General features: G+C 46.9%; 1 protein-coding gene across 6 annotated transcripts; it reads left to right on the forward strand.

Moving 5' to 3' along the window:
• The first annotated feature begins 10,276 nt into the window (after positions 1 to 10,276).
• On the forward strand, positions 10,277 to 16,878 carry LOC119111869 (GTP-binding protein 128up). 6 transcript variants are annotated; one of them, XM_037235709.1, is made up of 9 exons: positions 10,277 to 10,400; positions 11,946 to 12,023; positions 12,344 to 12,509; positions 12,849 to 12,979; positions 13,554 to 13,793; positions 14,273 to 14,441; positions 15,315 to 15,444; positions 16,025 to 16,147; positions 16,496 to 16,878. In XM_037235709.1, exons 2-9 carry the CDS (start codon positions 11,985 to 11,987, stop codon positions 16,596 to 16,598), a joined length of 1,101 nt encoding a protein of 366 aa, XP_037091604.1. In that variant the 5' UTR covers positions 10,277 to 10,400; positions 11,946 to 11,984; the 3' UTR covers positions 16,599 to 16,878. The 6 variants fall into 6 exon arrangements, with proteins under 6 accessions (XP_037091604.1, XP_037091602.1, XP_037091605.1 ...); XM_037235707.1 differs by having other exon boundaries at positions 10,311 to 10,423; XM_037235710.1 differs by lacking the exon at positions 10,277 to 10,400 and adding an exon at positions 10,425 to 10,457.
• Positions 16,879 to 20,810: the final 3,932 nt, after the last annotated feature.

Raw genomic sequence — 20,810 nt, forward strand, 5'->3', positions numbered from 1 at the left:
GAACTTAGTAGTGCGGCTCAACATCCTCATCAACAAAACATGGTGCGAAAACCACGTAATGCCAATCACCAGCGACCACCGAAAGATTATACTGCTCTTGCGCCACAGAGCGACCGCCCCACTTTACTAGCAAGCCAATCATCAACGTTGATGGCAAGTGAACCTCACCAACAGGATCAGGACCCGCTCCCCAGCACGCCGCAGAGCAGCGAAGCGCTCGGAGGTGCGCTCCACTCCAGAGTCAACGCCGCTGTGGCGCAGCCGAGCCAGCGACGGCGGCGGCCGCACCTGCGATCCGTAGTAGCGCGCCTCCCGCAGCTACGGTGGGCCCCTCGTGGTACCAGGTTGTCAGTGCGCGGCGTCTGAGCGGGCGCTGACGGCCCCTCGGCCGGCCTCTGGTCCGACGGCGCCTCCTCTTCACCCCTGCCGCGCGCACGCCGGCCGGCCGTGTCAGCCAACAGAACACACGGCACGGACGCACCTGCATTAGATGTACACGGGTGACACATATCGCATGGTAAATATTCAAAGAAGAAACAATCCAAATAGGTGGGGATGCCGTGGAACGCGGCTTCGACACACGCTTCTGCAGCCAAATGACCTACTGAAGACATTGGAATGTAGCAGAAGACTTGTATACCCAGCAATGTAGCCCAGTATCTTGGAGTGCCAGAGCCGGCCGGACGCCGGCCGAGCGGTGAGCCGTGTGCTGCGACCCCGGCACCTCACCTGGAGAGCAGGTCCCGCAGGCGGTTGCGCCGATCTGCCGGTCCCTCGCCGAACAGGCAGATGGGCTGCTCGCGCTCGCGCAGACGTCGCTTCACCTCGCCGTCGTCGGTGGACACGTGGATCTGGCGCGCGCGCTTGCGCCGCTCGAACTCGTCCAGCAGCGCCTGCTTGTCCGAGTGCATCTCCCGCTCCTCCAGTTCCATGTAGTCTGCACAGCATGCCGTGTCACAGTGCGGCAGCCGGGAGCACGGGATTGCGTACATGTTGGCGCAGGCCGCCTAACGTTGTTCAAAGCGGAATTGACTACGTGTTTAACGTGGTCGACCTCAGTCCGCTATAACACACTCGAGATTATGTTCTCCTTGCTCTTTTGCTGCATCATCTGCTTTGGTGCATGACATACCCTGCAGAAACCTAGACTCAGTACTTGCCCGGTGGTAAACCCGGCCGGACTCAGTGCCTTCCCGATGCTACGCCCAGGCAGACTCAGTGCCTGCCCGGTGGTAAACTCGGTCGCACTCAGCACCTCCCCGACGCTACGGCCCGCCAGACTCAGCGCCTGCTCCATGCCGTGTCCAGCTAGACTCAAAACCAGCCTAATGCTACACCCGGCCCGCCGGGCGCGATGTTACCTGTTGACGTGTTGATGTTAGGACCGCCAGGCTTGGGCGAGCCTTCCCCGCCGGCCTCGGCCACCTTGGCCAACCGCGCCCGCTCTGTCTCCTCCAGTGAGCCATAGTGTACAGTTTTGGTGCTTGCCGACGGAATGACGATCACGTCATCATCATCTGACATGTCTGACATGGTTCAGCCACTAGTCTGGAAGAACATGTTGTCGCCATCAAATAGCAAATACCAATGACAAGTTATGTGGCCACCATGCATGTTTTACATTCATGCAAGGATTCCCTCTGACACCATTTATGCTACTCACTCTGAAGCAATAAAAAAATAATGTTGCTGAAAAGCCAACACAAGAAAATGCCCCCTTTCTAACACATATTTTTGGACTGACACCACTCACATTGGACAAACAGTTGGCGCTTTGGTGCATTGGGTAAATGTCCTCACAGTTACAAATGAGCAATGATATATACAGGTTGCTTTAGGACAACAACACCAGACCAAGGCTCAGAGGGTTAATGTTGTGTACTGCTGCTGAATTATCAGCCTAAAATGTCATAAAATATAAATGTAGTAACATGTCAAATGTAATAACAAATTTGCAACTGTGTTGATCCCACCTGACAGTAAAGAAAAGGGCATAGGTTGTTTCAGCAATGATGTTGAAACAATCATTCACTGCAACTTAATCAAGCTTTCTGCAACAAGCAAGAAGCTCCTTCTTCTTGATGTAATAAGTGATCGAGACATTTGATAAGGCAGAGACAAACATGGTTTTAAGCAAGTTTTTGCATACTTCACTGTGGCTTCATGTGCATGTCCTCTTTTCCTAGAGGTGGTGTGGCAGTTGCATGCAGCTGCCCCTGCCCTTTCTCCCCTGCCCTAAATACCATCTCATATTCAATTATCTGTCTGGGGTCTATTCTCTGAGTTCCATATATTTTTTCACCAATGTCCCCAGGGCAAATACCATAGTTTCAGACAGTTGATGGACTCAGCCCTCATTTCACTCCAGCTCTAGCACCCTGTATACACATATAAAGGTGCAAATAGTTGACAACATTTAGAACAGGGAAAAATTGGCAATTGTTTTATTTTGAAAAGTTGCAGCCTGGCCTTAAATATGATGGTAACCAGAAATGCAAAGAAAAAGGGGACCACAGGGCCATGCTGTCCCACCACTTACTAAGTCAAGAGGTTTACATTTGATCTCTACCGGGTGATTTTGTAGGAATTTTGGCCAAACTCACGTGGTTTGAGGAAAAATTGACATTTAGCCCCACCAGCAAAATTTTCCCACATGCCACATGGTGCCTCATGGCACCATCATGGCCTTAAATTAAAAAAAAAACAAGTGCTACCATTAATAAATGACTAAGCTTCACACCCAGCTCTGCATCATGGCACCATCATGGCCTTAAATTAAAAAACAAGTGCTACAATTAATAAATGACTAAGCTTCACACCCAGTTCTGCACTAGCCATTATTTTGCTTCACTTGTTTTATGTTTGCCGAAGCTAACCTATACAATGGTGCAAACTGATATTATGGTGGGAAAAGTGCAGCCTAGAGCAACCTGCATCACTCAATGCCGCACTCATGCTTTACGCCCATCCAATACTCTCCCCTCCTGACATACTAAGTTACTAAGCTTGAGTCATAGGCTCAGCGTGGCTTTGACTGAACAGGCCCGCTAGAATGCAACCACCCATGGCCACTTAAGCCACAATACAAACCATGCCAAATGACCTAACCTTGTTTTCTCACCAACCAGTATGCACTAACGCAACTCAATAGTGAGATTGCATGTAGGGGAGTCACTACACGGCCAAAATAACTACCGCGCGTCTAGCGTTGTTGTTGTTGTTGGTTAAGGGCGCATAGCCTCTTGGGCTCAGGCGTCCATCGTTGAAGTGTTGTCTTGCAAGTTTGGTAGCACAGGTGGTAACTAAGCGCGACAGAGGATAGAAGGAATGTGTCGCGCTGGTCAGGAATTTTCGTGCAGGATAGTGGTGTAGCAAGGAGGTGCAGTAAACGGTGTTAGTTTCTAGAAAACTCGGTGTTAAATGTTCAGATACATAAACTGATTAGTGAACTAAAACAAGAGAACAAAAAGTCCGGTTTTTTTTTTTTGCCAGGCTCTTTTTTATCATTTTCTTTTAACCGCAGCTTCCCCACATGATAGACGTTGCAGGTTAGTCATCAGTCAGTCGGCAGTCACAACATTGTCGTTTAACAAAGCATTTACCAGATGGAAATTTCACATATCTGCCATGCCGTGTACTCTAACGCATGCACGCACATTCATCTGTCTTCACCATGCTCGTTCAAACCTCATTCATGTTATCTCCTCTGCTTACGCACACACCCACGTATCACTCATATACACATATTTGCTACACATAATTCCTATACCACTTCCTTGCTTCTCACATTTCTCAAGCATCCAGTCAGACATCGTACGCAGATATGCACGCAAGCTTAAATTATACATAGAATAAACAACTCATTTCAAACAATTACAATATAGTATAAACAGCATGGCAGCAATCAATGACAGCAAAGCAAAAATTGCACTTGTCCCGCACGCAAAGGCAGCACTTCACAATTGTTTCAGTAGGTCGCAGTGTCGCAAATATTTCATCACTCCATCAATGATGTCCGGGAATTGATTTCCTACCAGCGACCTCACACAAAATTGTGTTCCGGACCGTTGACATAGTGTTACCAATGATCGTCTTTCGTGAAAATATACGGGGCATTCAAGAAGAATGTGATACACTGTTAATGGACACTGACATCGTTCACATTCAGGTTGGAGGTTTCTATCTATCATGTATGCGTGGGTATAGCGAGTATGCCCAAGTCTCAGCCGGCACAGCACTATCTCTTCGCGTCGGACTGCTCGCTTACAGGAGACCCAGTCTCCTACCTCTTCTTTGATGCGTTTTAAATTAGTCCTAGGGTTGTAATCTGTCCAATATTTGTTGAATAATTCACGAATACTTCGACGCACTTTAGGAAAATAATCTTTAGGACCCATTTGAAAATTACACACGTCATTCAATCTTATAGCCATCTTTGCTTGTGCATCCGCTGTCTCGTTTCCACGTATATTACTATGGCTTGGGATCCAAAGGACAATGATTATACTGCCCATTTCAATAAGCTGACTGACCGTCTCTAGTAAATGGATCACGATCGGGTTTTCAGAAGTCGGATTTCCCAGGGCTGTTATAATGGACAAGGAGTCTGTGCATATAACACATTTGAGGATGCGATTTGTATGTGTATAATTCAGAGCCTGTAATACTGCGAATCCTTCAGCTATAAATATCGAACAAAGTTCAGGAAGTTTAAATTTTTGACGTCTTTCACCGTGGACAAAAGCACATCCAACTCCGTCTGCACTTTTTGCTCCATCGGTAAATATGAACTCGTATTCTGTATACCTGCTTCTCAAATCATTAAACTCACATTGAATTTGCACTTCATCTAGCGTTCTCTTGCTCCTGTTAGTCAACTTTATCAACGTACATTTACGTAATCTCCATGGCGGAACGACGCTGCGTTTTAAGGTCACCTCTTCTGGGAAATCGAATCCTGTTTCATGGCACATATCAAGTATTCTCTCATATAGCGGGAAACCAGAAATCCTTTTCATATATCCAGTCTCTACCTCATGTAACGCAGCCTCATTGGCCATAAGTTTTCTGCATGGATGATCCTCTCGACTTAGTATCTTCAGGGAGTAACGGAGAGACAAGTCGCATCTCCTCAGTCTCAAGGGAAGTATGTCTGCTTCAACCATCAATGGTAAAATGGGCGAAGTTCTAAAGGCTCCAGTAGCAATTCTAATGCATTCATTTTGAATAACATCAATCATTTCCACTGCCTTGTTACGGGGACCATCAAAAACTTGGCATGCGTACTCTAATATCGGTCTTATCATGGCTTTGTATATTCTCAATAGTGTAGAACGATCTGCGCCACAGCCTTTTCCAGATAAACATTTTAATATTGATATCCTTTTGACAGCTTTTGTTTTAATGTACTGCATCATCGTGTTTAAGTTCAGCCTAGAGTCCAGCATCACTCCCAAAAACTTGACGGTGTCGGTGTATGTTAACGGCTGGTTATATATATGTAAGTTAGGTATGTTCGTCATCTCTCTTGCCTTCATATACCTTCGAAATACAATTGCGTTGCATTTGTGAGGTGAGAAAAGGAAACCCCACCGATCAGCCCATGCACTCACATGGTTCAACGCCCCCTGCATTTTATTAACTAGATGAAAAATTCTCCTTCCCTGCACCCATAGAGAGCAATCGTCAGCGTACAGCGCTCGGGACACTTCACTCGGGACATTTCCACACACGTCATCAATCATGATGTTAAACAATATCGGGGATATAACTCCTCCTTGGACTAAGCCGTTTTCCTGTTCGAACGTATCCGATAATGTTCCATTGCGCACCTGGAAGGTTCTGTTATCAAGGTACGATCTAACGAAATACATAAGGCGTCCTCTAAAACCCATATTAAACATTTTTGTGAGCAAAGCAACTTTAGACGTGAGATTATATGCATTTTTAAGGTCCAAAAAAACAGCCAAGGTATATTTGTTGTAGAAAAAACCTTTTCTAATCTCGGACTCCAGCCTGACTACATGGTCTGTGGTACTTCTTCCATTCCTAAATGCACACTGATATTTAGACAACATATTGTTCCGCTCAAGAAACCAGGATAACCGTCTGGCGACCATTCGTTCCATTATTTTGCTAAAACATGAAGTTAGCTGAATTGGTCTATATGACTCAGGGTTTTCCCTAGGTTTGCCTGGTTTCAAAATAGGAACAATAATCGAGTGTCTCCATTCATCAGGGATATCACCTCCACACCATATGCAGTTCATCATTTCCAAAATTGAATGCAATTGTTCATCAGGTAGGTGTCTAAAAAACGCGTAATGTATCTCATCCGGTCCAATGGATGTATTGCCGCATTTAGCAATAGACATTTGTAGCTCAGTCATCGTGAATACATCATTATAAACCTCCTCATTGTCAGAAATAAATGACGGCATTTGATCCATCATCTGCCATTCCAGCTCTCTAAAAGTGGCTCGGTAGTTCCGAGAGGACGACATGTCAGAAAACAACCGTCCGAAGATATTTCCAACTTCAGTTGGGTCGTCAATTATGTTACCAGCCACCTTCAGAACAGGTAAGGGTCTCGCAAATCGCTCCTTTCTGGTAAATTTCCTAATGATGTCCCATAAGTGTTGTATCGGCGTATTCACATTGAACATATGCAATAGTTTTTCCCACGAATCTTTCTTTGCCGTACGAATTATCCTTCTGGCTTTCGCCTTCGCCTCCTTATAAGCCAATAAATGCAGATGTGTGTGCGAACGTCGGAATCGATTGAGCGCCCGTTTCCTTGCCCGAATTGCCTCCTTGCACTCGTCAGTCCACCAGGGGCAGCTATATTTGGTGTTTCTGATTTTCCGAGGAATACTTTCTTTTGCTGCTCCCAGCATAACCTTCGTAATGTTTTGGTAGTTTTGCATACCGTCCCTTTCATTGAATCGCAAACAACATCTGTCAGTAAATTCAGACCAGTTCGCCTTGTTAATATTCCAACCAGTAAATTCGTCACGTCGTGGTGGAATATCTCCATACCTATCATATGTAATATAAACTGGGAGATGATCACTGGAGTGTAAGTCAGTGTCCGTTTGCCAATGCATGAATTGTCCCACACTGCTTGACGTCACAGTCAGGTCGATATGTGACCATAATCCTGTGTACTCGTCCATTCTGGTTGGGGAACCATCGTTCATCACTTTTAAGGCATGTTGCCGTATTATCATTTCCCACACCTTTCCACGAGAATCGCACCGGTCTGCACCCCATAAGAAATGCCGACTATTGGCGTCCGTGTTTATGATATACGGCTGCGGTAGCTGTGTAACCAAGTCGTTCAGTTCAAGGTACGTCAAATTCTCGTTTGGTGGTAAGTATAAAGAACAAACACAAATACGAGAATGCCCCATTGTCACCGAACATGCCACCGCCTGAAAATTAGTATTTAGTGTGACCTGAAAATGAGGGTAGGTCGTTGCTGACGTAGATTGATGCTCCGCCTCGTCTAATATGTGCGTCAGAATAAGCGTTATAAAGAGTATATCCGGGAATTCTGAAATCATATTGGTCAGTAGGGAGGAAGTGTGTCTCTTGGAGACATACGGCACTATGTGGTCTTGCCAGCAGCAGTGGTTTTATCTCCGCCCACTTTGAAATCACACCTCTACAGTTCCACTGCATAATGCTGAAAGTCATTTTATTGTTGCCTTAGACTGCAGACTCCGTCCAGTCAAGCACACACGCCGACAACAGTTCGACATTTATTGAACTTTTAAACTTGAACATCAGAAAATCACGCGAGTAGCCTGTACCGCGTACCATATCCCCACACACAAACATACAACCAATGCGCAGCCCGAACGCCGAAATCCAACAAAGGACCGCCACCAAAAACATGAAAAAATCAGATAAATAAATTAATAAATATGCCAAACATCGGTATGTACTACTTGTCCTGTAACTGCGAACAAAACATCTCAGTACATACACATTTCCCTTTCCCTTATTCCCCTCCCCAGCCAGCCCCAACCCCGCGGTCGGAACCAGGCGCGCTCCGGCCGGTCGAGTGGAAATAGCGCCTGTACCATTGCCCCCGGCAAGGATCACCCCGCACCCTCCGAAGGGTGACCTCCACGAGACAAACAACCTCAGCTCGCCCACCCCCTGACCCGAATTAGGTATCGCACCTGGATGTTTAACCTTACCTCCGAGAACCAAGTGGGCTGGGACTAGCCCAACCGGGCGACCTCTGCTCAAACCGAAAACGCAGCTGCCTCCGGAAAACACCATGAACTCGTTATTTAAGTCTCCCTCAACTTTGCAAACCATTTCGCATAACAATCCCGGCATTAAGGGTCCTAAAATAACTATGAAAACAAACACCACCGACCTCTGCATGCCCTCCGCACGAGAACAGTTACGTGGAGAACGTCTGAATTTGCTGGCCTATTCATTCAAATATTCAACATACCTGTCAACCAATCACCAACAAACTATTCAGCTATTAACAAAGAAGAAAGAAACGTGGTTCACTCCATTTCAATACTAGTTAGTCTTCCTTCCATGACCTCCTTTGGCTGGAGTTTCTCTTCGGCCTCTCCGTAGATCTCCCTGCTCGGCTAATCATTGGTGATGGGGTAGTGTCATTAGGTACCTCAGATATGTTACATTGTTGTTTGTCCTTTTTCTTTGCCCTACATGCTCTCTGCCAACCCTCCATCTCCTCATTATGCTCCACAGTCATATGATTCATCTCCCTGTCCACTCTTTCACTTTCTACATCATCTCTCTGCATCACTTGAACCTCTCCATCATTCCTCCTCTCATAGGTTTCCTGCTCATCTTTTTGAGTGTCCTTCTGTCCCTCTGCTATAACATCCACCTCAACTTCCTCATCCTGTCTACCTACAGGTCTGGTACTGTCATCCCTCCCCCTGGTATTCCCCTGGGCACCTTGTTTCATCAGTAGTTGCTGAAGCAGAGCAATCATCTCACCCACCTTTTCTTCCAGTTTTCCTACTTTTTCCCTGAGGTCATCATGCTGCTTGTTAGTGGGAGCCACACTTGGGTGCCGGACAGTTGCAGCATATGACTTCAGGACAGGGGGGTCATGCTCTTTTTCATATTGCCTTCTAGCCTGAGGGTATGAGAGTTCTTGTTCAGTTTTAATCTTACATATCTCCTTTTCTTTTTTCCATATTTCACACTCTCTGGCCATGCATGAGTGTCCTGACTGTTTGCAGTTCACACACCAGCGCTCACATTCCCCTTCATGCTTTCCTTTCCCACAACGAAGGCATAGAGGATCACCAGGGCATCTTGTTTCAGTGTGGCCAAATCTGCCACAACCAAAACATATCAGTGGGTTGGGGATATATTGGTGGACATGGTATGTGATGTAATCTAGCTCCATTTTGGCTGGGCATGAGGACCTGTCAAATGTCAAAAGTATGGTTGGGGTATTCTCCATCTTTCCATCCACCCTCTTGGTGAATCTCCGAGCACCCACTACCCCAAATTCACCCAGCCATCCCACAATCTCGGTCTCGGACAAATCTACAAGGTCATATGCAATGATGGTTCCCCTGGATGTGTTCATTCTTTGTTCCTGAACAACCTCACACTCCTCATTCCCAAACTTTTTGTTTTTCATGAACTTTTCAGTCTGTCCATGATTTTTGGTTTTTATCAGAAGGCTGCCTGCAGCCAGAAGATTCGCCTTTTCAACCTTCTCAGAGCCTCCCAGAACTCCTCTCACGCACATCTGGATCCATGGCCAACCTTTGGACTTGAATGATTTCCCTGAGTTGAGTGTTATTTTCAGGTATGAGCCTGAGGATTCCCCCCCTACCTGAGAAAAGAAAAGTTCATCTGTACGCACTCGCTTACCGGGTCGGCTCGGCCCAGTCATCTTCACTTCACTCCATCACCACCAAGAAGAAAGAACATTACACTGAGATTCACCCGAAGTCTTGAAACAGGAAGAAATTCAGAAGTAAATTAAATGTGACCCCACAGAACTCGCTTCCACCGTTCGTATGGCCTGTCAAAAATGCTCTACACTTATCCAGACACCAACACGCGCCACCCCAGACGGCCGGAACGTGTTGGCTTCAGCAGTACTCGAACGCGAATGGCGCGTCTAGCGCATACCGGCATTAATATGCCATATTTGTACCAACTGCGCTAAATTCGTTCTGTCCAAAACAATACAGAAATATTTTATTGATTACGTCATAGACACTGTTTCTGAGATCACAATATGGATATTTTTCCCAGGCCGGCTGTTTTATTACGTCAAGTGTAGAACACAGAATGCACACGTAATGCGTAAAATTGGAAGTTGCATCGCTTGCCACTCAGTGTACAGCTGGTACCCTTCGCTTATAGTGAATAAGGTCGGTGCCCTCGCACGTGCTGGGTGAGATATTGCGCGTTGGGCTTTCTCCTGTTGGGTGCGTGGGACTTGTTTTGGCGCGGGCCCGCTTACTGTTAGAATAGTACTCGAAGAAAATTAATTATATCGTAAGGTCCAGGATTGCAATGCTTCTGAGTTCTAAATCTATTACTGATGTGTCGCCATATGTGTCTGATGTGAGAAAACATGAATAATACTTTTGTTTTCGTTTTATTAGAGTTGAATGCGATAGGAACAGCACTGGATCAACAAATATCGGAAGAGTGCTGCCTTCAGGCATGTATGCTATGTGGTCTATGGTGCAATAGTACATGCCACTCATGCACAGCCACCAGGTGATGTGATAGTGGCAGTAATATCAGTGCACAAACGCCATAATTATGACTGCTCAGAATTTTGCTCATGGCTGCCACCAGTTGCTGAGCATAGAGAGCCTGTGTTTCAAAGAATTTGGGGTGGGGGGCAGGGGTTGGAGGTGCATCAACTGCTGTAGTTTGTGCAGTGTTTCAAGGAATTGTGATATGTTGGTCTGAGCATGGCACACACAAGTCTGTGTCTGTGTTTTGCCACATAGAAGTGATGTGGTAAGGCTGGATACCACATAGCAGATATCCAGTGCAGTGGGTGATATTTTTGCAGACTTGCCTGGTATATTAAAGGCTAGCTTTTAGCATAAAGATCAAATCTTGAAATTCATGATGCTAAAGATCAGTTCATGACCTTTCTCACTTGTATGAAAATGTGAATTGCTTTAAAGCATTTAATACCTAAGTTTGAAAATGCTGAGGTTTTGATTTCTGAGCGCTTAGATTTAAAATTATGTGAGAATAAACCCAGTTATATATTATTTTCATACAGTTTTTCAGGTTTTTTACCAGGCAGGTGTGGTCTGTGGCTGTAGAGCCTATGTCACATCCCATGGATGGTAATCAATATATTATATGCCTTACCAAGTAATAATTACAACATTTTTGAAATTTTAATGCTGCCATCTTGTCACATGGTGCTTGGTGGCTCACCTCTTTACATATTGTCTAGTTACTTAACTTAATGGGTGTCAGCTTATGCTACCCAATTTTAGCTATTTTCAGCCCTTACTCCCTGGCTGTTTTCTGGTTACATTGGTCTAGCCTTCCTCTTGGTTATGCCATATTGAGCATTATGTCCCAAAACAGTAGTCTGTGGGCCCTTATTGAGCTAGAGATGCACAACTAGTAGTGAGTGTGCTCATTTATGTTATGAAGGGAAGCTGACGATATCTGGGCATTAGGTTTTTGGCACAGTTAGCTATTGCACCATATTAGAGAATGCTGTCCAAAACCTGCTACTCTTTCTCTTGTTATGGTTTGGAAATACCTGATAATATTGTCCTCCCCCTCCATGCTAGGGGAATGGGCTTATAAGGGTGTCCCTAATTTATAGTAGATCCCTAACAGCATTACATAAGTTAGGTGATATTTTAGAAAACATGCTGAATCGGTCCACCTGCATGAAATATGATGTACTGATCAAGGCCTTCTTTCAGTGAATACATTTTACTTTATAGTCAAGACAAGTGGCAAAGATGTCAATCCTTGAAAGAATAGCAGACATTGAAAATGAGGTAGGTCTGTTGTCCATGTGTCAATACTGAGATGTCTGGGGTTAATTTCCATCACAGAAAGCTTTAACAGGCCAGATTTCACTGGCATGTGTAAGAATGGATGACTGCAGCAGTTCAATAGATTACCTGATAGCGCAGCTGATGTAAATTTCTTCGTGATAGTGCTTGTTACATAGCATGTGCCTAAATGTTACTGGATTGTTGTGAGATCTCACATTTGCCTTGTCATTAACACTTGGGTTTCCATTCAGCTGGATTTGGTGTGTTCCAATCTGATGAGCACATATCCATGTACTCACATACATTCCCACTCATCCCAGATGGCCAGAACCCAGAAGAACAAGGCCACAAGTGGTCACCTGGGCTTGCTGAAGGCCAAGCTGGCCAAGCTGCGTCGGGAGTTGATCACGCCCAAGTCCAGCGGCGGCGGCACCGGCGAGGGCTTCGACGTCAGCAAAACAGGCGACGCCCGCGTGGGCTTCGTCGGTGAGTCACCCGGCAACAGCACAGGCGCTGTCTGCTTTGACGTGGGTCGCATACGTGCTCCTACGACCAGATGACCGCGATTGAACGGCGTCGGCGTCTAATTCAACCGTTTTGTTTTTGACGTGGCTAAATGCCTCACGTCCGTTTTTCCGGCATTCTTTGCACCTCGGATCGGCGTGTTGCGATTTTGTCCCGGGGTCTTTGGCATGGCATATGGCTGTGCTAAGGTCTGCTGAATGGTTTTCGAATCGTGTTGGGGTCTCAGTGTCTGAGTAGATCCCGTCGATGTCTGAGGGCGACTGCGGGCTTCGCTGAGCTCCGCTGTCTGCGGATGTGCAGGTTTTCCGTCGGTGGGTAAGTCGACCCTGCTGAGTAACCTGGCCGGAGTGTACTCGGAGGTCGCCGCCTACGAGTTCACCACGCTGACCACCGTGCCCGGCTGCATCAAGTACAAGGGCGCCAAAATACAGGTGATTTTCTTTAACACATCGTACAACAAACCGAGCGCACATCAAGGGTCGTCAAAGGGGTGCTAAGATTGCATCTTTTGTAAGATTTGATTGCAAAATGATTGCAAAAACCCGTAATTTTCGGGGTGTTGTGAAAATTCGATTAAGTTATACCCTGTATCTAATGTTGATTATCTATGGGTTTTTGCTCTAGTGCAAACCATGCATATCAAATTTCTACATCAGTGTGTTGATAGATGGAGGCAAATCGGCACCAACGGTAATGTAGCGATGCCCAGCCTGGCAGTACCGGGGCTTTGCCAGTATCAGTTGAATGCATTGATAGTCGCCACCAGTGTCCGTTCCAGCTAAATCGTGTCACCTGTGCTGTGGGCACCGGTAAGTCTCGATTCTTGTCGGTGCCGCTGCTAGTAATAGGATTTTGTAAAATTTCGAACTGTTGCCTCGAGCGTAACGTCCTATGCCTTTGTTTCTTTTTTGTTTTGGAAACAGTGACGTGGTTCCTGGTCGGAGTCCCACGTCTGCAGGCGTTGCCGTGCTGCTGCTGCGCGTCTGACGCCCGTCGCCCTTGCAGCTGCTCGATCTGCCGGGCATCATCGAGGGCGCCAAGGACGGCAAAGGTCGCGGTCGTCAGGTGATCGCCGTGGCGCGCACCTGCTCTCTCATCTTCATTGTTCTGGACGTGCTGAAGCCGCTGCAGCACAAGAAGATGCTGGAGCACGAGCTGGAGGGCTTCGGCATCCGGCTGAACAAGGAGCCGCCCAACATTGTGTTCCGCCGCAAGGACAAGGGTGGACTCAACTTCCAGACCATGGTGGGTGGTGGCTGAGACGCGGAATGGACGTAGGGTTGGCACTGTTAAAGGCGCCTATGCAGGTGCTGGGGGAGGGGAGGGGGCGGTACAGGTGGTACAGATGATGCAAGTAAAAACGTTTGTTCGGAAAAATGGCAGTTTTTGTCCGAAAAAAATCACACGCCCTGTGGCCTTGCCATGATGGGATATTGTTGTCCATTTAACGTCCGATCTTATTCGGGTGACAGGATTTCCCCGCACCCCATTTTGCACCAGCGCACTGGTCTGTGAACCAACGTATGCCTCGAGGCATGGACAGCGCTGCAAGCTTCAGTTTAATGCATCCCATTTCACGTGCTTTTCGCAGCGGTGCGGATTGCAACCTCCGACGTACGGTTTGAAGTTTAGCACTTTCCCTCGATCCTAGCTACACTGTATGTAATTACCGGTGTGCCGGCGGTCGTGTGACGTCACGGTCACGTCCGGCGCCGGCCGCGCAGGTACCTCAGTCGGAGCTCGATCTGGACTCGGTGAAGACCATCCTGAACGAGTACAAGATCCACAACGCCGACATAACGCTGCGCTGCGACGCCACCTCCGACGACCTGATCGACGTGGTCGAGGGCAACCGCATCTACGTGCCCTGCATCTACCTGCTCAACAAGATCGGTACGGAGCGCCGGCCGGACGCTGGCTGCGCGCCGGCTTGTCACGGGCCGGCTGATACCCGGCTGTCGGCGCCGTGGGCTCTGTCGGTGTGACGGTCTGGGCGTGCTGCGCAGCCTGTTCGTGCGGACTGATCGCACGACCTGGACCTCGGACCGTGTGAGCTATGTCCGTGGCGTGAGCGAGTTGCGGCCTCTCTTCGCGCGGACTGCGGCTTTGGATCGCGTTGCGTGGAGCTTGGGCCGCTGACTGATTGGGATCTGTTTGTGGGGCGCGTCTGAGGCGTGAGGCGCACATGATCTCGTCCTGCGGTGCTGTGGTTGGTCTGTGCTGGTGACACTAATCGGTCGGCGCGTGGACAGGCGGAGAGCGTCGCCCACGCCGACGGAAGTGGGGCAGAAAAAGCTGTGCGGCAGGGGTCGGGCTGTTTGTATGCAGTCGGATATGTCGGGATGTGGTCATGATGTGACCCGATGTGGGGGGTCAAGCTGACGGCTTGGTTGTCCAGACCAATCTAACGCAGTTCATTGCTGCTCCTTAGTGTAACTTAAATGTTTCTTGGGAATTTCGGATGCAGCTGCGTCCCCAGCGTCTCAGAAAACTCGCACTAGTTATGTTAGGTTGCACAGGGAGAATTGACACAAAAGGACATTAGCGGTCCCAACATTGTTTTGGCAGGTTTCGCTTCTGCCGCTACCACCAAAGGGGGAGGGGGGGGGGAGCTGGTCAGCGATGCAACCAATGGCGGCTGTAATGTAACCCCCTAAATGGCTATTCTAACTGTCGTCGTTGCTGGGAGGCATTGCCAGAGGGAGGAAAACTCGTCATGCAGGCGAGATGGCTCCGCTCAGCTACATCAGTCGTCTGTGTCTTCAGATCAGATCAGTATAGAGGAGCTGGACATCATCTATAAGATTCCGCACTGTGTACCGATCTCGGCACACCACAAGTGGAACTTTGATGACCTGCTGGAGAAGATGTGGGACTACCTGCAGCTGCTCAGACTGTAAGTGTGGTACGGTTTGTGCGAGCTTTAGCGCTCTGCCGTGCTGCGCGAGATGAGAGGTCAGCGTTTCAATCATCAACGTTGTGCTGACATTTTACTCTGGATGCGAATTTGTTGTGTATGTATTTTTGCATCGGCAGAAAATAGCGATAAGCTTCAGTTGGGACAGTCGCGCACATTGTTTCGACCTTTCTTGCTTTAAATCGGAATGATGTACAATGCAGTTGATTTGGCTAACTCAAAACCTCATACACGCCAGATGTACGTTTCTTTAACAAATAAGTCCTTTTTATGGGTGAAATCTAGACCGAATCTGTTTCATTACTGTTAGGTAATAGCCATGGACGTCCTATAACTAATTCGCGTCCGATCCATTATACTAGACTTGGAGCGGGATTAACATGGTTCTTGGTTAGGTCAATGTTTATTTAATTTGATTTTGTGGGGGTTTCGTGTACATATACAAAATGACACGCATTGCGCGCGTTTCTTTAATTTAGGGATGTCTTCATGTTAATCTTGCATGGTATCTTGTGATCACCACATGTAATGCAGAGGAGACATCTCTGTCATGTTACAGCTACACCAAACCTAAAGGCCAGCTCCCGGACTATGAGACTCCTGTGGTGTTACCCCGGTCCAAGCACTCGGTAGAGGACTTCTGCAACAAAATCCATCGCACCATCATCAAGGAATTCAAATAGTGAGTTCACTGCAATGAACATTATGGTTCACATCTGAGTTTGATGTAGATCACAGTCGAGACATAAGGCCAAATGGCAGGCTGCACAGCTATTCTCATACATCACTGTACGCCACCATTCCACCAGCACAGCAACTAAGTGCATTGCATGCTTTCATATACTGGATTGCTTCATTGCTATGGTATCCGTCGCAGCACCAAGCTATGTCGCGAAGGGCGTATTTTCGTGTCATACGGTTCCATATGCGCCGTCCTACCTACCACACGGCGCGGATCCTGTCTTGTGTCTGCTGTCGGACGCCCTCCGATCTGACCCGTCCCCAACTGACGGCGAGCCGCGTGTTCCAGCGCGCTAGTGTGGGGCGAGTCGGTCAAGCACCAGCCGCAGAAGGTGGGCAAGGAACACGTCCTCTGCGACGAGGACGTGGTGCAGATCGTTAAGAAGGTGTAGCCTTCACTGAGGACAGCAAGCTGTGATGGCGCGCTTCTGGGACGGGCCACGGGTCTGAATAACGCTGCTATGAAACTGCTTGTCCGCTGTGCCCGGGTCTGCTCGGTGGAATGCTCTTGTTATGGTAATGAAACGCGGCCTGTTTCTGCGCACAAGTGTTGTCGTGCACCGGAAATAGATTGGGCATGCACCTACAGTTGAGTCGTTCCATTTCAGCCCGCTTCACGAGACCGGCACCGTTTCTGCGACTTACGCTGTAAAATACACATAAACTACGATCGATTGATTATTCCGGGCGAGTTAATATGTTGATCTTCGTTGACACTTGTAACGAATTGTAGGATCGTGAGCATGTCGTCGAGTTTAAAGCTCTGTAATTGGCTCAACAGAGAAGCTATTTTTCATAACATGAGTAAAAGTTGTGATCTCCAGAAGTAGTTTTGTACCCCAGAAAATACCGAACACCTCAAATTATGCGACGTCTGCGCCTTGTCTATGACCGTCACGCAATGGGCTGAAACCGTGCCATGACACCACCAGGTACTGCCACAAGGAGACCACCAAGTACTGCCATAAGGATACTGTAAGGGATGCGTCTCTTCCTGCTTGTTTTGGGCCAAGACTCCGCAGACACACCGTAATGGAAAACTTGCCGAACAGAATTACAGCGAATTAATAAGCAAAGTGCGCCGCAACATTCTGCGTCTCGGAACAGGAAACGATTGCTCGCTGCGTGCAATCTCCGTAAGATCGAAGATCACGTTTTGCATCTACGTGATCTCACAATCAAATCGTGTGTGTGACAACCCCGGATGCATGGTGCCCCATAGTGCCCCAATGCCCCAAACCGATGACAGCCGGTTGCTACCAGTAAATCTTCGCCATTGATAGAAGCCAGTATCGTGAGTTCGATCTCGCACTGAACGCTTCGTTTTGCCTGGTATCCATACGCGCTAGCTTAAGGTAGGCGCGTTTCTACCCACGTTATATTCAAATCGCAGCCGCGTGGGAGGCACGCGTGAAGGTTTCCAGTGAACCCCATCACGCGGCGTCTCCATCTCACGGTGACAGGAATCCTCTAGTCGCCTGGGCCACAGGAGCACAACCGAGCCTCTAGGTGGGGGACAAGGACGGTAGCGGCAGGACCAGTAGGGGACCAGGACCAGGTTTTGTTTTCTTGAAAGTGTGCATTGGCGGATTCAGGGGAGGGAAGCAACTGTGCCATGCCTCCTACCCACGATGGTCGAAGCCCGACGAAAAGGGCTCATTTGTGTGATCTGCAAGAAATTTAAGCATCTGGCCAAGAGGAGTTTCAGAATACTCCGTGGGCTGGACACGAGATCAGAGCTGTGTGGTTACTATTTAAGTGAGGAGGAATGAAGGGGGGGGGGACTTCCCTTAATATGAGAGGAAAGTAGGTCATAGCTGGGAGAAACCAGTTTTTGGCCGCGTTTTTGAGTGGGTTGCGTCATTGTTGCTACCCCGCCTCCCACCCATCACATTTTATAAATCTACGCCCCTTAACGAAGTCCTGCATTTTTTAAAATCAGCATCTTTTTTACCTTGCCTCACGAGTCAGCGTTGGCTTTCACATATCCAAGGTGGCATTATGAAAACATGCTACTACTCCCGATACATTATCGTCAAGAGCTCTTGCCGAAACGTGCATTATTGTAATTTAGTAGTGCACTCCAATTGAGCCCAGCTGATATCTGCGCATGCGCATTGCGGGTCAAGCCACCTCGGGCGCTCATCAAGGAGCTGAGCTGGGGGATCACGTTGGGGGGTGTTTTGTGCTCTTCTATTTGACTGATATAAATGTCAGACACGCAATCTTCGCTACTCCTACGTAAACAGTTGGCCGGTAAGTTGGAGTTGGATTCGCCTTTGTGTCCGTGATTAACGAAGTAAAGGCGCTCTGTGCAATGATGCGTGGCATACGTCGCTCTATCGAGCCTTTGTTCATCAACCAGGGAAGACACGTGAGATTAGGCCAGCTAGCATGTGACCCACTCACACGATTTAAGTTGTGGCCATTGTCTTGTGCTGTATGAGAACATAATCACGCGGTGTCCAAATCTAAGCCTGTCCCTTAAGAATTGCATTATGCCTGTGAATTACAGCCAATGATTACTTGCTGGAAGTCATATAGGTATTTAGATATTGCTTGTGTGTAACTCAGGAATTTTGCAATAAACATGGCTCATGTGCACAATTTTAGGCTGCAAGTAAAGTGTGTGCAGCTGCAAAAATATTGTTATTTTGGTCATGTTATTGCAAAATTATAACATCAGTCTTACCTTTGGAGGGCTCATGAGGTGGTCTTGCTGATTAGCCATTGATTGACCTGGTCCTTGGTAGGGAAATACTATGGGAGATTTCAGTCAGCTTCACTGCAGACAGTTTGCCTTTGGTACATAAAGACCCTGCAAATGACATGACTCAAAACACATTTGATTTAGATGGGGTTTCATCGAATGTGACTGTGGCATTGCTTGTGAAGTTGAAGTGTCATGGGTAGATGTTGACCTATGCAAATGATATTTTTACAGAGAAATTAGCATTTGGATATTACATGGTACTGCATGAGTGCTTGGTGAATAGAGCTAGAACTGAAACAGGCTTGTTGTGACTCATGTTTCATGGAATGCCCTTTGCTACCATGCCTCACAAGCAAGCTCTTTGCTAGCATGATGCATTTGCTTCCTTGAAATATTATAGAGGCTGTTAATGTTACATGTAGCTATGTCTGTTGAAATGTATTTCAGAGCTAAACAAGAACCCTGTGGATGGGTTCTCTGCCGGCCTCATTGACGATGATGATATCTTCAAGTGGGAGGTGCTCATCATAGGCCCACCAGATACCCTCTAGTAAGTATTCTGCATAATTGTTAGGTGGATGCATGGCCTGACAAGTTTTCAGGTAGAGCTTGTAGAGTTCATAGCAGTGCCTGATATGCATTCTCATTTACATTTTTTTTGTAAATAAGTGATTACCAGCAACAGCTATGTTCATCATATTTGATGGAATATCCTTGTAACATCAGTCAGCCTATAAATACCTGGAGGTAATCTCTCCGCAATTCTTTGTATCTTTTAAATTGTGATAGGTAGTGTACAATATTTTCAGCAACATTCAGGAAATCAGTGTGATGCATTTAGGAGGGAGCAAGCTGTTGATGCTGGCTTAGGTCAGGCCATGATGTTACCACCAGTGAGGGATTGGACCAAATTGCTTTAACAGGCAGCAGTGCTCCACTTTCTGTCTTATTTTGCTGTTGTTGAAGATCTGTGGGCTCAAAGAGCAGAAAAGTGTGAGCGAGGTGCCTCAACTTTGACATGACTGCCATGGCATGCCCTGACTTTGACCCTTGACTTCTCTATATTGCAGTATTATAAAGAGAGATAATAAACTATTTTAGGTGGTTGTCATTGATAAAGCTGTATAAGATGTGTGTTAAGTGAAAGAGGCCTTTGAAAGTCCCTGAAAAGCTGTCATATTCCTAACTTGACTATCTTGGTGGGATGTTACTTGACCTGTTATGATGTCATCAGCCACATGACAGATGTCAGATTAGTAATACTGCAGGGGGATCGACCAAGGTTTTTGATTTTTGCTGGAATTATTGATGCTACTGTTAGATTGAGAGAGCAGTTGGTGTCAGCTTTAATCCAGGGGCTGTCACACTTAGTAAAGAAATTTGGACAACTCTAGGCTTAAATGTTTTTTTGTGAAAGTTGAATGTAGCTTTGCATAACAAATGAAAATTGTCTTTGTACTGTCACTAAAAAGCAATGTCTCTTGCAGTGAAGGAGGGTTTTTCAAGGCTCACCTGTACTTTCCAAAGGAGTATCCTCATCGACCACCAAAAATGAGGTTCATCACTGATGTATGGCATCCAAACAGTAAGTGTCTTAGAAAATGGAATAAATATAATATGTTGCAAATTTGCCCATAATGGAAAAGTGTAGTTAGATGTAACCATGCTATCAATCCACCTTCCTTTGAATGTTTGTTTTATGGCCAGTTTATGGCTGTTTTTTCAATCATGCTCATAAAACTGTTGGCATTTGAATGTTTTGAGCCAACAGCTGCCAGATATTGGCAAATCCTTTTATTTTTTGCGTTTTGAAGTAAAATCGTACATTTCCCGTACTGCAGGAGACTTCCATTTTAACTATAAACCTGTCGGTTTTTATTTAGTGGCGACG

Source organism: Pollicipes pollicipes, unplaced genomic scaffold (genome assembly GCF_011947565.3).
Source record: "Pollicipes pollicipes isolate AB1234 unplaced genomic scaffold, Ppol_2.1 Scaffold_7261;HRSCAF=8764_pilon_pilon_pilon, whole genome shotgun sequence".
Lineage (NCBI taxonomy): Eukaryota > Metazoa > Arthropoda > Thecostraca > Pollicipedomorpha > Pollicipedidae > Pollicipes > Pollicipes pollicipes.